The sequence below is a fragment of the Dermacentor variabilis genome, chromosome 9, assembly GCF_050947875.1.
Source record: "Dermacentor variabilis isolate Ectoservices chromosome 9, ASM5094787v1, whole genome shotgun sequence".
In the NCBI taxonomy this organism is placed as follows: Eukaryota; Metazoa; Arthropoda; class Arachnida; order Ixodida; family Ixodidae; genus Dermacentor; species Dermacentor variabilis.
In genome coordinates, this window is record NC_134576.1 from 87,980,936 (window position 1) to 87,995,290 (window position 14,355).

At 43.1% G+C, this 14,355-nt stretch overlaps 1 protein-coding gene across 3 annotated transcripts in view; it reads right to left on the minus strand.

The window, feature by feature from the left end:
* The window catches only part of LOC142557081 (ankyrin repeat and BTB/POZ domain-containing protein 1-like), a 29,165-nt gene extending 16,402 nt beyond the window's left edge, over positions 1–12,763 (minus strand). Inside the window, exons 1-7 of one of the 3 annotated variants that reach the window (XM_075668665.1) lie at positions 12,408–12,763; positions 12,073–12,135; positions 11,907–11,962; positions 11,396–11,540; positions 8,973–9,132; positions 5,017–5,062; positions 1,537–1,653 (exon numbers count right to left, since the gene is read on the minus strand). In XM_075668665.1, the coding sequence (XP_075524780.1) occupies positions 1,537–1,653; positions 5,017–5,062; positions 8,973–9,132; positions 11,396–11,540; positions 11,907–11,962; positions 12,073–12,135; positions 12,408–12,514 (694 nt within the window). In that variant the 5' untranslated portion in view covers positions 12,515–12,763. The other 2 variants (XM_075668664.1, XM_075668666.1) reach the window with 2 other exon arrangements.
* Between the last annotated feature and the right edge of the window lie 1,592 nt (positions 12,764–14,355).

Below are 14,355 nucleotides of genomic sequence, written 5' to 3' on the forward strand. Positions count from 1 at the left end.
CAGGTGCTGTCACGGGCCTGTCACTGTCTTCGGCACATAGTAATAGGCTCGATTCGCAGACACAACCACAACTGCAATGGAGAAAATATGGCACACAGATGACAGGAGACCATGGCATGCTGATTCACCATAGTCCCTAGGGGTGTGTGTATATTTGGAACTTTTGTGAAGAAGTTGGCTTATTTGTACCAAATGCTTTACTTGTTCTTTTAATGAACAATGCCTCATAATGCGTAGTGACATAAGCTTGTTAACTTGAATACGCTAAGATGTTAACATTAGTTTATGTTGAAAACTATTCATAATTCGAAAACTATTCAAAAGGTATTTGATTTTCAGCTCAATTTGGTTCACTTCTGGCACTCTCCGATTCATATTCAATTCGGTCTCGGAAATTACTATTCACACACACCTAGTCCTTTCATCACTGGTGCGTCACCTTGCCTTGTGCAAAAGCGGTGGTGGCAGTCACATGGCATCACAAATAACTCAATAGTCCACCAGTCAGCCTGGCGTGGTAACTGAAAGCCATAAAATGATTGTGCAGCGCAAAGGTGCCAAAGTGGCCCTTCCTATTGTTCGCTTCTCTTGGAAACGCAGGAAGACACGCTCTCCCCTTTTGTCCCACTGAGTGGTGAATGGGGCTGGCTTTTGAAAGCACAGCCGTAGTTTTTGTGTACGTGTCAGTGCTATAGGGTACTGCGAGACCACCACAACAGGCTTTTTATGGCGTGATGAGTTTCCTTCTTCACGTCTGAAGTCACACTGCAATTAGCACGTGTTTTGAAGTGGTCATATTAAAAGGTAACATAATTAATTATATGTTGCACTGTCGGGGTGTTGATATGTAGCATAATTACAGGGTTAACAGCTATCCAATAAAGCAATAAAAACAGGACAAAAGCTTTCTGTCCATAATGTACGGTTCAAAACAGAGTTATATTGGCTAAGTACATGAACAGATATATTACAGAGCTGGTCATGTTTGAGGTGATGCATGGCAAAAACAGTTAAACACACCAACATATATGCAACACCCACTCGCATCAATGGGTCATGGGTTGATGGTGCCATTTCATTGGGGCCTCTGCCAACTTGCACAGCAAGCCTGACGATCTCATGTGAACGCATTTTAACCATTCATGCCTTATGAATGTCCTCCAACCAGCTAGTTTTAGCTGCATTCCTCTTCTCCAAGCAGCCACTCAGACTGGTGCTCTACTCATTTGGAGTTAAGCGCCTTCAAAATACATTGACTAGATAGTGGGCCAACCATAATAGTTAGATCTGTTTAAATTTAACATGAATTTTTAATTAACCGTGTTTTAGTTATTGCTAGTCTGCTGTACTATGTGTACACACCACAAAATAGCAACAACAAAATTACAGTCCAGGCAACGACTTTAGACAATGACCATTGCCTGTGTGTGTTGCATCAGCTTGTTTACTATAATACTAGAATATACATTAACAGTGAGCAATTCAAAGTGTGACTTTAATGCTGTGCAATATATTGGGCCACCAATTATTTCTCACCTTGATTCAGCACTTGTGCTAACTCTTCCTTGACATCTGCGACAAGAGACGTCAACCTGCACCGTGATGCCAGCTCGGAAAAACTCTCGAACTGCTTGGCTTGCATCTCGAGTCGACCTGCAGGTGATACAGTGATGGCTCAGTCCTGGCTGCACTGACTGCCATGAGCAGTCAGTGCAGTTTGCCACGTTCCAAACTGCATCGCAAGAAATTTCTGGGCAACATAGAAAGCCTAGTTTCAGACAGTGTAGATAAGCAGCCTCTGTGCAAAATTTTATGTTTGAAATACAAGTGGATGCATCGCAGAAGCAGATGTTTTTGATACCAAAGCTGAAAAAAAAAAAAAATGTCATTAGTGCTCACCAGAAGTTATGTGTGACAGAAAGTGCATGACCTCCGAAATTGGCCGCATGACCTCCAAAACTGACCCACTTCCTGAGGCTTCCCACAACGCACTGGAAAATCTTGGAGGCGACTTGCTGGGACCACCATAACCACCATGTATGTCATAACCACCAACCTCCTGGTACGTGCATCATCTTCTTAAGTGCTACTTAAAGGGTGATAGTAGTAATAAATTTAAACAGTCATCAGTCCTGCGACTTGCGAAGATTGCTTCAGCGGTATTTACTACTCATTTGTAAGCAATTTAGCCAGTGAAATTTCATTCGAGTTGGCCTTTAAAGGGACCCTGAAATAATATTGTACAATCGTACTGAGTCGTGAGGGTACGTTCTTCTGATCACTAAGTGATGCATTTAAGCGCTCCACGTAAAGCGTGTAATTTATTATAAGGTCTTAAAAATGTGCATCACTATTGGCCACAACTGCGGTGCTTCCCTGGGTTTTTAGCCATCCTCTCACAATTGTAGTTAGCTCAACTGGCGACTCAGGTTGCATCATCAATAATTTTTCAAACTTTATGGTGACAGATGTTGTTTGTAATAGTTGGAATGTTGGTTAATATGTTTCTTTAAAAAAATAATGCAATGAGAATATGCAACAATTTACCACTACAATCAAGCACTCCTGGCACAAAGCAAGTGTTGTGTACACATGTTACAGCGTGCTCCGTGTTGACGCGAGCTACACGGTCAGGGTTGGTCTTGAGCTTTCTTTTTTTGAGCACCGTGGATTGCCCTTGTTACGTTGTGGGCTGCAAATCTAGTGACCAGTGACATGTCAAGCTGTGACATCGTGTCGTTTTGCAAGGCAACAAGAGGAGTGGCGACGGTCGGTATTATTGAGCTGTCGGTATTCGATCGGCGCCAGCATCTACACATTTGCGGCCATCACTTCACGCTGGAAGATTACTACCACAATAGAGAGTTTAATATGGGCGGTATTTGGGTAAATGCAAGCGTAGGTGGACTAGGCGTTTTACCGGATGTGCAGAGGCGCAAACGTGAATGGCCAGCACAGTGCACCCACCTGGTGGCACAGAGCTGAACCAGACAATCACAGAGCATATAGCTGTCACCTAATGTACTCCACTTTTCTGCTGGCGTAAATTTTCAGCAGAAGCATAATCGTGAACACGCTGTCTCTTTAAATGTTTAAAAGGTTTTTTTGCTTGATTACAGCAAGAGTAACTCTGTGTTTGGCTGGATAAGCTCTGTGTCACCAGTATTTTGGTAACTGCAGGCAAGCTTGGCACTTTGACGAGCTCGCCTGTGGTTACTGGAACACTGGACACTGTGACAGAATGCTCTCAGTGCACGCTGCTTGGAGAGCTCTAGGTGGAGATCAATGGCCAGGTGGCTAGCAGAAAGGTTGGAGAAGCTTGGCGTACTGGCACTAAAACAATCGGAAGTAGATGACACGACGTCACATCACGGCACAGAGCCAGTGAAGGCGGTGCTTAGCCCAGATTACTCCGCAGAAAAGTTGAGGAGGGGAAGCACGACTAGGGAGGAGGGGAACTTGTAATCATCCGTAGCTCTCTTAATATAAGACATTTAACCTAAACTGTGGTGCGAATGTTTTACTGTAGCTGTACCCTACGTGTCTGCAAAATTTGTCTGAACCATTTCAGGAACCCTTTAAGACCATTTAATTTTATTGCGACAGCAATTATAGGGACACTCCAGGTGCATTTCTGCCATTGCCGTGACGTTCCGCATAAAGTCCAAGGCCGATAACATTGTTGCCACGCACCATATGCTGTAGGTGTGAGCGAAAGAATGTGAGGGTGAGTTAACAATGGTGGCTCAATCTTGAGCGCGCATGGGAGGAAAGCGGGAGGAAGCACGTCATCTTCCGTCGTGTATAAGGCACCAGGTAGAGATCGGGGGTGCATTCTACTACGGCGGCTGGTGCATATGGCGGGGCCGTGTGGGTGCTATGTTGAAAGTGATTTGCAGTGGGGACAGTGCTGGTAGCTTCGTGACTGCCGTGTTTTCACCACTTAGTTCACACTGAAGTGAGAGGCAGCACAAAGGTAAATTCGTTTGCCGCTGCTGCCGTGCTTCCTCACTCCATTATTTTGACAGCGAGCTTCTGCAGTCATTGAATGAGATGTGTTCATGTTTGCTTGTGCGTGCATGACATCATACTTATTAGTATAGTTAGTAAGCGAATGTTTACGAGTTTATATGGCCAATAAAACTACTATCCTTACTTCATATAGTGGTCTACTAATTTGCTATCGCAATCGATGCTTCACCTTTCACGCGAAACTGCGACTTTTTTCTTTGAAAAGCCTTGAGTAGCTTCTTTTAAATCCAGGTATGTAGCAAGAAATGAGGGAACCTATTAGTGGTATGCAAAAAATGAAAGTGCCAAATTAGTAACCATATGTATATGTGTTCATGCATTGTTCCATGGGTGTCTCAGGTGACTTGTTAGAATAAGATAAATTTATCACTGATGAGTTGAGAAAAAAAAATGAAACAATTGCCTTTCAAATATGGCTACTGAGTCATTTCAATATCACTCTAGATGACTGAGCAGATGCAGCTGCGATATCTGCTCACGACAGTGTCAACTCATTTGCTATCCCGTCTTCTGGAAGTAAACTGTGAGCACTTGGTTAACTCCAGTGGAACTTGACTGACTTCACAAACCCACATCTTCATTACCTGGGTCAACATCTACAGCTGTCACTTCTGTTTGGCCTATAGTGACGTAACTCAATTCCCTTGGGAGTAGCACTCCAGAATTTGTGCACTTTTCTTACCAGAACAGCTGATTACTCTCCACACTTAATGTCCTTGGATGAAATGAGATGATCGTGCACAATCTATCAACATGCTTTAGCTTTACTGTACACAGAACACTGCTACCCGGACCACCATGTTAGACAAGCTTGACAACTACATTCTCTAAAGGTAAAGCCATAGACTCTGGCAAATTATCATAGACATCTGCACTGCCTAAAACTAGGATTTTTACGTGGTCCAAAATTTCATAGCAGTTGGCATTTTCATGCATGGATGAAACAGTGAACAGGTAGTCATACTGGTCGCATGAGATACTTGCCTGTGTACAGGTACTGCATCACAATTCGAAATACTGAAGCATCCACCTGAAAAGAAGCATGACACAATGTATTTAATTATGTCATATGCCATTACCACAATCACACTCAGTGAAAGAATTTATCTATTGTTATTTGACTAGTACTGTTAGGTGGCCAAGTTGGTTGCCAGAGTCGTGAAGCACGTCACCAGCACAACATCGAACAGGACACATAGAGCAAAGGCACCCTAAACACTGGATTATAATTGGCATTTACGGGGTGCACAAGATATTTGAGAATATAATGACGACTTCATAAATAGCAATGATATTCCAGGAAAAAATTAATATTTTATTTTATTTATTTACACATACTGCAGCCTCGGTGAGGCTATATTCGCTACAAGGTTTTTACATTGTTTCTATTACCACTGTGTTTGGGGCTGATGAATAAAATCATCTTTAGCCTCAATTACTGACTGAATACGACTTCAATATCGGCTGTATGCTCAGATCAGGGGAGGTGTTCTGTAAGAGCACCTAGTGGACATGTCCATTTCGTCTGCTGCTGAAGTGCTGATTGGCTGTGGCACCTCACTGCTGCAGATGTGCAGACCAGCCTAGCCAATCAGAACTTCAACAGCAGACGAAATGGACATGTCCACTAGGTGGACTCCTACAGCATAGCTGCCCAGATTGTGGTAGCTGATGTTGGGCAGGGCTTCCACAATAGCAGCCTAAATTTTTACCGTGGTGTGACTGTTTGTGAGCCTGCGTCTGGGTGACACCCCCATACATAACAGGGTAGCAGGTTAATATTGGGTACTACGGATGCCACATTGAGGGTGAAGTGGCTGTAGAGGTTCACAGTGAGCCATTCCTGGTTTGTGCAGGCCCTTGTGGAAGCAAGCAAATCCATTGCTTAGTACTAGTGCGTAATGACATTGTGCACAGAAAGCGTGGCTGTTAGCGCTGCCATTTGAAGCTGCTTTGTAATGGTTATAATTGACTTTTCAGGGCTCTCTCTCACCATGGCTAGCCTCCAACTGCTTGAGAAACTATAACACCTGAGTGGCATTTGACCACGGAAAATGCTTATTTCTGTTTGTCACAAGTCATAACCAGCTATAATATACCATTGTCTTACTCGTAAAAGAAAAAAGATTTGGTGACATTTAAGAAAGTGGCGATCTCCAAGTTGTTGTGGTTGATGTGTAAGGCCACTAAGGCAGCCTATGACTTCTCTGTGTTAGACTGGAAGCTAATACCCTGGAATAAATGTGCTAGGTAGGTGACAGAGGTGTTGGTGAAGACAAAAATAAAATGCCTAGACAGATAGAAGGAAAGTGTTAATGTCTATGACAATTCAAAGCCATGTCTTCAAGTACCTTATGCACTGTGAACATTATGCTGGGTTATATCAGGTGGAAACTGTACAAAACAGAATTGTTACCATCGATGCGTGCCACTCGTGCTCTAAGACACTCAATTGGTTGCTTTGTCATACCAGCAGAAGCAGTATTAATGCAGTTATCTCATTCTGTTTTGATTCAAAATGCTTTAAAGACCAATCTGTTCTGTGCTGACCTAAATTGACATAGAACACATGCGTTGCAGGAACGTAGACTACATTGACATCCTTGACAGTGGTCGGAGATGTCAGTTTGTGATATGCACGTCTTTTATTTGTGTAACAAACAAATTTTATGTAACATGTTCCACAATCTTGCTGGTAGCATCTATGCCGTTACAGCAATAACGTTGCAATAACAGCAGAATTATTGCATTATTGCAGTAACATAAATTAACGAAGAAACCCGTTCTTCATTGTAGAAGAGCGAACAGAGCAGTTCTGGTAGAATTTGCGGGTAGCTTGTGATACATCGAACAATTATCCTCGCCCTACATGTTCAGTACTAGCCATTCTACAGACTTCAGCTAGTCACTCACAATGTCGAAACATGCTTGAGGGCTTTTAATGCATGCTTTAAAGCACAATAAAGTGCAGAATAATTTTTCTGAGAAGTCCTAACAGTGTATTAAGGGAAGCCAGGCATTGACCCTTATTAACCACCTTAGTAAATGTAATTCGACCTGTGAAAATAATGCTAACAGTGATAATGCCTGAAGAACGAAGGCCATTCTCTGCTGTAAGCAGCAACAATGATTGCAATTACAATCTTTGTAGGGCTATAGGGTATTCAGCTTCACTTTTCATCAAAATGTGTTTGTGCTAGCCAATGCATGCTGGGGTGGTATTCTTGGTCGTTCACTCTTGTGGAATGCAGTCACCTTCATGTCACTTTGCGTGACTAGCACCAGGTGCATTAGTGTTTATAGGCAACAGCATTGCTGGCACTGTGCGAAGACAGCATGTTTGGGACATAATGGGACGTAAATGCCCGTAGGTGCCAATGTGTTTGGTGCTAGTCATGCAAAATCTTGTGTGAGTGAGTGACCAGGAATACCACCCATGAGTATCGCAGTGGAGCACAGTAAAGCTACAGTACAGTTTGCAGGGTCGCGTCAAGGGACATTGTCCCGAGAAAAGCAAAATTCTCACAGTCACAAATCAAGATGAGAATGATACTTCCTAATGTAGGTGCAAAGTTTGAAACAAGTTTGTTGGAAAAATAAAATCATGAAAGAAAAAGTTAGTTTTCACTGGTTTGTAAAAAAGGAAACAATATTCCTGAAACTTGCCAACATCAAAAGCACATATAGCAAAAAATATGTGCTTTTTGTATTAATTACATTTTCCTCTGTGCAAATGTCTAGAATGGCTTGTAAAATTACAGTTTCCATGAGGAACTTGGAAGTGCTAATACCTCAGCTAACACTTCATAATTGACTCCTTTATTTGCAGCATATTAACACATTTCCTACTGTCTCGTCATACAGTCAGACTGAATTACAATGAACCAGGGATACAGCAAACTATGCTCTATTTTCAAAGACACAAAACTTAGCGATATTCATTCAAAATAAATCCAAGTGTTTCCGATGTGCTTTGTAAAACTGCTTGCAGCATCTTTACTTTGTTTCCTGAGTATGCTTACTGAGCATGTCTTCCTTTCTTTTCTTTTCACTCATGCTTGACAGCATGTTCAGAGGTAACCACTTAGAGTGTGATATGGTGCATAACTCAATACAGAGCTATTGATTGTACTGGGTCACTGCACCACTTATAAATGCTACTGCAAGGATCAGGTTGCCATTGGCTGTTTCAGCGCTGTGATGTAACTCTGTTCTATCATGTATAACGAATGCTTCATAAATGTTTGTAAACACTTGTTATACCTAAGTCTAGATACATAGAATTACCTGATATATTGAACTAGTTTTAGCACACAAACCAGTTTATTATACCTGGGCCAGACTATATGCGAAGCTGCACTCTACGTTCTTAATTTAAATGCAAGCGCATTTCTTTGACCCCCATACTCCGTTTTGGTCTGCTATGCGGTCACAATACAATGACCACGTAAAAAGAATGAAAAAAATCTAGCCCCGAGAAATCAAACCTGGGCCTGCAGCAGGGCAAGCGAGTGCCTATCACCAGCGCCAAACCAACAGTTGATAAAGGGCGCGGAGGAGCACGGCCGCTGCCATGCTATCACAATATCGATGTGCATGCACGGCTCCTGTGTGAAGTGTCAGAAGGTCTCCTGAGATGCTCAGTGCATTTGGGTGCACAAGCAACGAAGGCAAATGGATGCGCCGTCACAATCTGCTCTATCGACTGTAACGGAAGTTGAATCAAGTATGTTTACTGTGTGAGTGGCTCTCGCATAGCTTAAATAATCATCGTAGATGGGCTTTCCTGGAATTATCACATTCTCATCTTTTCTGTGATGTGCACGAGGAACAGGCAGCCAAGGCAAAAAGAAATTGCGTGCATTGAGGGAAAGCCAGGTCTGCAGTGTCTCGGGAGTAAGCACGGCACACCAGAGGCGCAGGACTGAGAACGCACTCACGGAGTGGTGAGTCACCGGTATCAGCTGCCGCCCCGCCCACTTCTTGACCAGGGAGCGCTGAAAAAACTCGCAGCGTGCTGCCAAGACACAACGGTGAGCGGGGACTGTTTCACCCTGAACGCTGAATGTGACGTCGCAGTGCTCAACATCCTCCAGACACCTGAAAGCATGTGTATCCTTTGATCAGGTTCCCTGTAAGTTGAATCTCGATATATTTAATGTAGATACAGTAGAACCTCGATATAACAAACATGGATATAAAGAATTATCGGATATAATTAAGTAAATCTAAAACATACCTCACTAATATAAACATGTAATGAATACATGCTTATAGCAAATACTGCTTATAACAAAATGTTTCTCCCTAATACATGTATTAGCATGTAATAAACACATGCTTATAGTGAATACTGGATATAACAAAATGTATCTCTCTAATATCAGCATGTAACAAAAACATTCTCATAGTGAACATTGGATACAATGAATGTATTTTTGAGTCACATGCATTATAATGAAGTTTGACTGCATAATGAGTTCTTGAATATAATGAAGCAATCCAAAATGTTTTTTTGTGATATCAGTGTGCAACACATACCTGTATATGTCTGCAATGAATACTGGATATTAATGAAGGTAATTTTTCTTGTCGCATGCGACTTCGTTACAATGGTATTTGGCTGTATTGTGGAATCGTTCCACAAGAGGAACACATGAATGCTGTTAGAAATTTCGCAATCGCTCTTCCGCTACATTTTTCATAGCAGTGCTCTGCGTTGTTCCAGCTAGCTTCCTTTGTCATGTCTATCTGTACTCCTGACATTGCAAGAACAGCACAGATAATGGGTCAACAGCAAGAGTTAAGGTGGATCACACAGGCACCAACTATTGACTGGCAGTTTACTCGAGAAAAGTGAAATGTATGTAGGAAGGACACAAACTGAAAGCACTGTTAAACAATCAATTCTTCACTGAACCCATTGCAGGCAGTACTTTCCATTGTATCCCTTGAGTGTCGGCCGTCCGTCGATTGTCGTTTGTGTTATGCCTACAGCCTCCGTTATATAGATCACATATAATTTTCTTCCAATAAACTGCCAGTTTATAGTTGTCTTGTTATTTGCACTGTTTTTAGAATGTCAACCACAGTGAAATGCCTTAGTGCTATACGTTGCCAAAGTCCATCTATTAACCTTAATGCACAATGCCAGCCGGCATGTTCACAGCTCTTGAAGAAGAATATCACAGCTGAACAAATACTTTCCAAGCATGAAGAGAACTACTGCCCAATTCAACGCAAATTTTCTACATATGATAATCATTACAGCATTAAATTCAGAGCCCTGATTATATATCAGCCGTAAGAAAACAGTGAACTACTAAGCCAGGTCAAAGCACTGCAGTATGCATCAACAGTCAACACAAGATAGCTTCCCATACATTAAATCACTGCAGGCAATCCAAGAAGATTTTAGAGAAGAAATGAAATTTTAAGTGTTCATAAAATGGTTCTCTCCCTGCGTTGACATATGTAGATTATGACATTAGCAGCCCAGTGAAACCACTTCGTCTGTAGCAGATACGAATCATATGCACGCACCATTTTGAATAAAAACAGGACATCCGCCAAATGTCCAGCTTTAGGTATTCTATCATGGATGTCCCAAAAACATCGCACACGGACTTGTTTTGGATATCCTACTACGGACATTTCAAGGATATCTCATATGAACCTTTTTCAACATACACCTGCACATTTGTTCTCCAAATTGAGGCTTTGTTTTTGAGTTTCCTCATTACAGAACGATATTTTTTCGCATGTTCAAATTACAATCCGAAGCTATCGTGTCTGCAGCTCGCATGTACGTCATACTTTATGAATTTTCTGATGCAATTTACTTTGAAAAGTTCAGTTGGTTCAATAAGTCAATTGCACTTGGTGGAAGGCCTAGAAGAATGAGTACGCTGCACCTATGCACACATGCGTGCATGTGTAACGTGTGCACAAAATATATCTGTTCTTGATGCGTGGGCACTCTGCCCGTTGCATCAGTCTCACAGTGTGTGCTGCGACTGTAATAGACATTTTGGCAAACACTGTGCAAGAGGCCCTGGCATATGTCTGTAAAGTGCATGCAGCATGTCCCCATGATGTCCTTCGCAGACATGCAAGGAATGTTCATAGGACATGAGAAATGCAACCAAGCGGTCACATGAGGGACATTTGCAGGGTACACAGCGTGTATTCAACAAATCCCTAGGATATCCATGTCCTCGCAGTGAATATCCTTAGGATATACATAGGGCATCACTGTTGTCACTAAGACAGCACAAGGAAACCATGAAAAATCACTACAGGTCATGACACATTTGAAAGGTAAGGTCTCACAGTTCAAGACAACTAAAAAAGGCAAACATACCGCCGCAAGAATTCATCATAAGCATCTCGGCGCATGGTGCTTGATGTGATCACTTTCCGATCTCGCAAAAGGTCCCTGATCTCCAAGTTTAACGAAGCATAGAGGCAGCGTTCTCCATCGAAAGTGTTGGCCACACAGCGTGCCCCTGCAAGTTTGGATGGTGTGAAGATGCATGGATTACATAATTACAGGTATACATGTAGTAACAAGAAGGCATGCATATAATATACGATCCCGAATGTCTGAACTGCATTAATTAGTAGATGTCTTGTGTTTACACCAGATATGCTATAGGCTGAACAACATACAGTCAAAGTACACTTGCTAAAAGTCAGTACCTGTACAGCTGCTATCACACATGCAAGTTGCTGCTGACACAAACAGACAACACTAAGACAAACTGGCTGTGCTTCAACGATGCGTTTACATGCGATTTTAAGAACTTCAAAGTGCACTGTAGTTTACTGTGCTACTGTTTGTAAGCACGCATGGATAGAGGACATATGCGCACCTTGAGACAGTAAATATTCGACGACGTCCTTGTGACCGCAAAGACATGCGTAGTACCTGACAAGAGAGAGAGAGACAGAGAGAGAGAGGGAGCAGCGCTTTAGGTCAAATATCCAAGATCAGGTATTTGCAGCATGTAAACAATTAAGCATGTCGCGGGTACTCACAGAGGTGTACCGTCCCATCTGTCCCTAACGTTTAGCTCGCTTTCCTGTTCTTCGATGAGGTACCTGCAGGTAGAGAAAGGACGTGCATGCATCGAGCGAAAATGAGCACTGTCACTTCGGAGGGAACTTGGACTGATATGCGCGGCGCGCTTGGCGTACGCACGCACGTGGAAAGCGCAAGAGACTGCACGCGGAAGACGAGCGATCAGAAAACAGTCGCTTGACTTCACGTGTCTGGCCTCTTGCGCCCGCGCAGCGCCGAGATTCTGATCGCCGGTCGTCGCGAAAACGAAAAACTGCGACGGGATGAGACGCACGGGCACATATATGCTTACTTCACGCGAGCAAGGTCGCCCTTCCTGCAGCTCAGGAACAATTCCAAGGTGTTTCTCCGGAGTCCGTCGTGACTTTCAGCGATCAGGGCATCCTTCTCCAGCCTCATGTCTGGGACGTTTCAGCGCAAATCGCGCGAATTTCGGCAGCACTTCCACAACCGAAAGCTGCGCTGTGCAAGCAGACAGGCGATCGCCACGGGCAGTCACGAGGTAGTGGATTAAGCCATTGTTTATCGTAAGCTTCGTACTAAATTTCGATTACTGCCCGCTTGACACTTCCGTCACGTAGTAAAAAAAAACTTCTTTTTAAATTCAGAAATAAGACGAGTATTCTTATTTAACTGCCCTATTCAGCAGTCGTAGCTTAGCACATGTGGCGACGTGATAGGCATGCTGGAGCATGTGTTGATTTTCTAACGCGAAAAACAGGTAGCGCCGCCGGCTAGTCGTACGGGCATATCTAGAAGTATTGTGGAGCGTTTTTTAAACGTGGAAAGTCGGCCATGACTACCTGGCTGCTTCGTTTTCGCGGCGCGCAACTTCTTCAATCGTATTGCCGCTTGAACTGGACTGCACATAGACAGTCTTGTTCTAGTGTGTGTGTGTGTGTATTTGCAAGACTGACTCAGATGGACCGCACAGTAAATTAACTTTGTGACTAGTGCCAGCGTGCTTTGTGCAACAGTACATCATACGGCGCACGATTTTCTTCATATACCGTAAGTGATCTAACGCAGGCACATAACGCGTGTTTTCATGACGCAGCAAAGAAGAACACATGCCGTGATACACGCTCCATATGTGCGTCTGGCCCGACATCTGCGAAATCGAACCAGTGGACTGCTTCGTGCGCTAGCTGATAGTTCAATATATGAGGTAACTCAGTATATCCGAGCCAAGTTATAACACGCTTTTACGATGCACTTGCAAGGGCTTGTTACATGCAACTGGCAGAGAGAAAATAACGAGAAAAAAAATGGACCGCTTAAGATTCAATAAATCCATTGGTGCATGTGGTCGACGAAGTTGCTCGCGCGGACACTTTTGCTAACTCCTTGAGAACAGCGTTCTCGTTGCGCATGCATATTTTTGTGGACACGTTCAGCTCCACTTCCATCAGTGCGCTGCAGTGTATAACACGTGTGCAGCTGAAAGTGCGCCCAAAGCCGTCAGACAAGGTGTGTTCTTATCTTCAGATCCTTGCTTACTGGGGGATGATCTAGAGTCTAGACACGTCAATTGCAAAGTCCATGTCTGACAGGCTCGTGCAGTTAGGGCGACATCGTAGGCCACAGTCGCAAAATCAGCATAGGCAACTACATGGGGCACCGCATCAGGAATGTCAACAAGTTAGAACCAGAATTTGACATTACTTTACTTCGTAGTCTTGTGCTGGGTCTGAGATCGTGAGTTCAGCATGAGGAAAACAGTTGTGAAGGCACTCGGAGTTCAATGTGTTCGGGAATTTATATTGCATAAATATGTGTAAAATAATTTTGCAATTTCAGTATAGAGCGTAGTTATTAACACAGGCTCATTATGTCCACATTTGCATGTATTTGTAGCGCTATATGTTTGCTGCTACTTTCCTCACGTTATAATGCACTCTGCGCGTTCTTCTCGGCGACTGGCCGATGAAAGTGTCTGATATGGTGATCGGCCGTCTTGTTAATTCAAAGCCATCTCACAACTGTCAACATCGAAAAACAACAGATGCAGAAAGGTAGTAGTAAAGGGAGAAGGTGCAATAGTTTGAAAAAAAAAAGCAGGAGAAGAATGGGGGCTACCTTTAAACGTGTAAATGTATGGAGGAAGAAAGTGTTCACTCCTTCAATGTGTAAGCTGATCGTGTCACAAGCCACCAGCCTAAGCCAGTGTTCATTTGAGAGCTAGTTCTGGCCACTGGATAAGGTTAAACACTTAACTCACTCCCTTCCCCTTAACTACT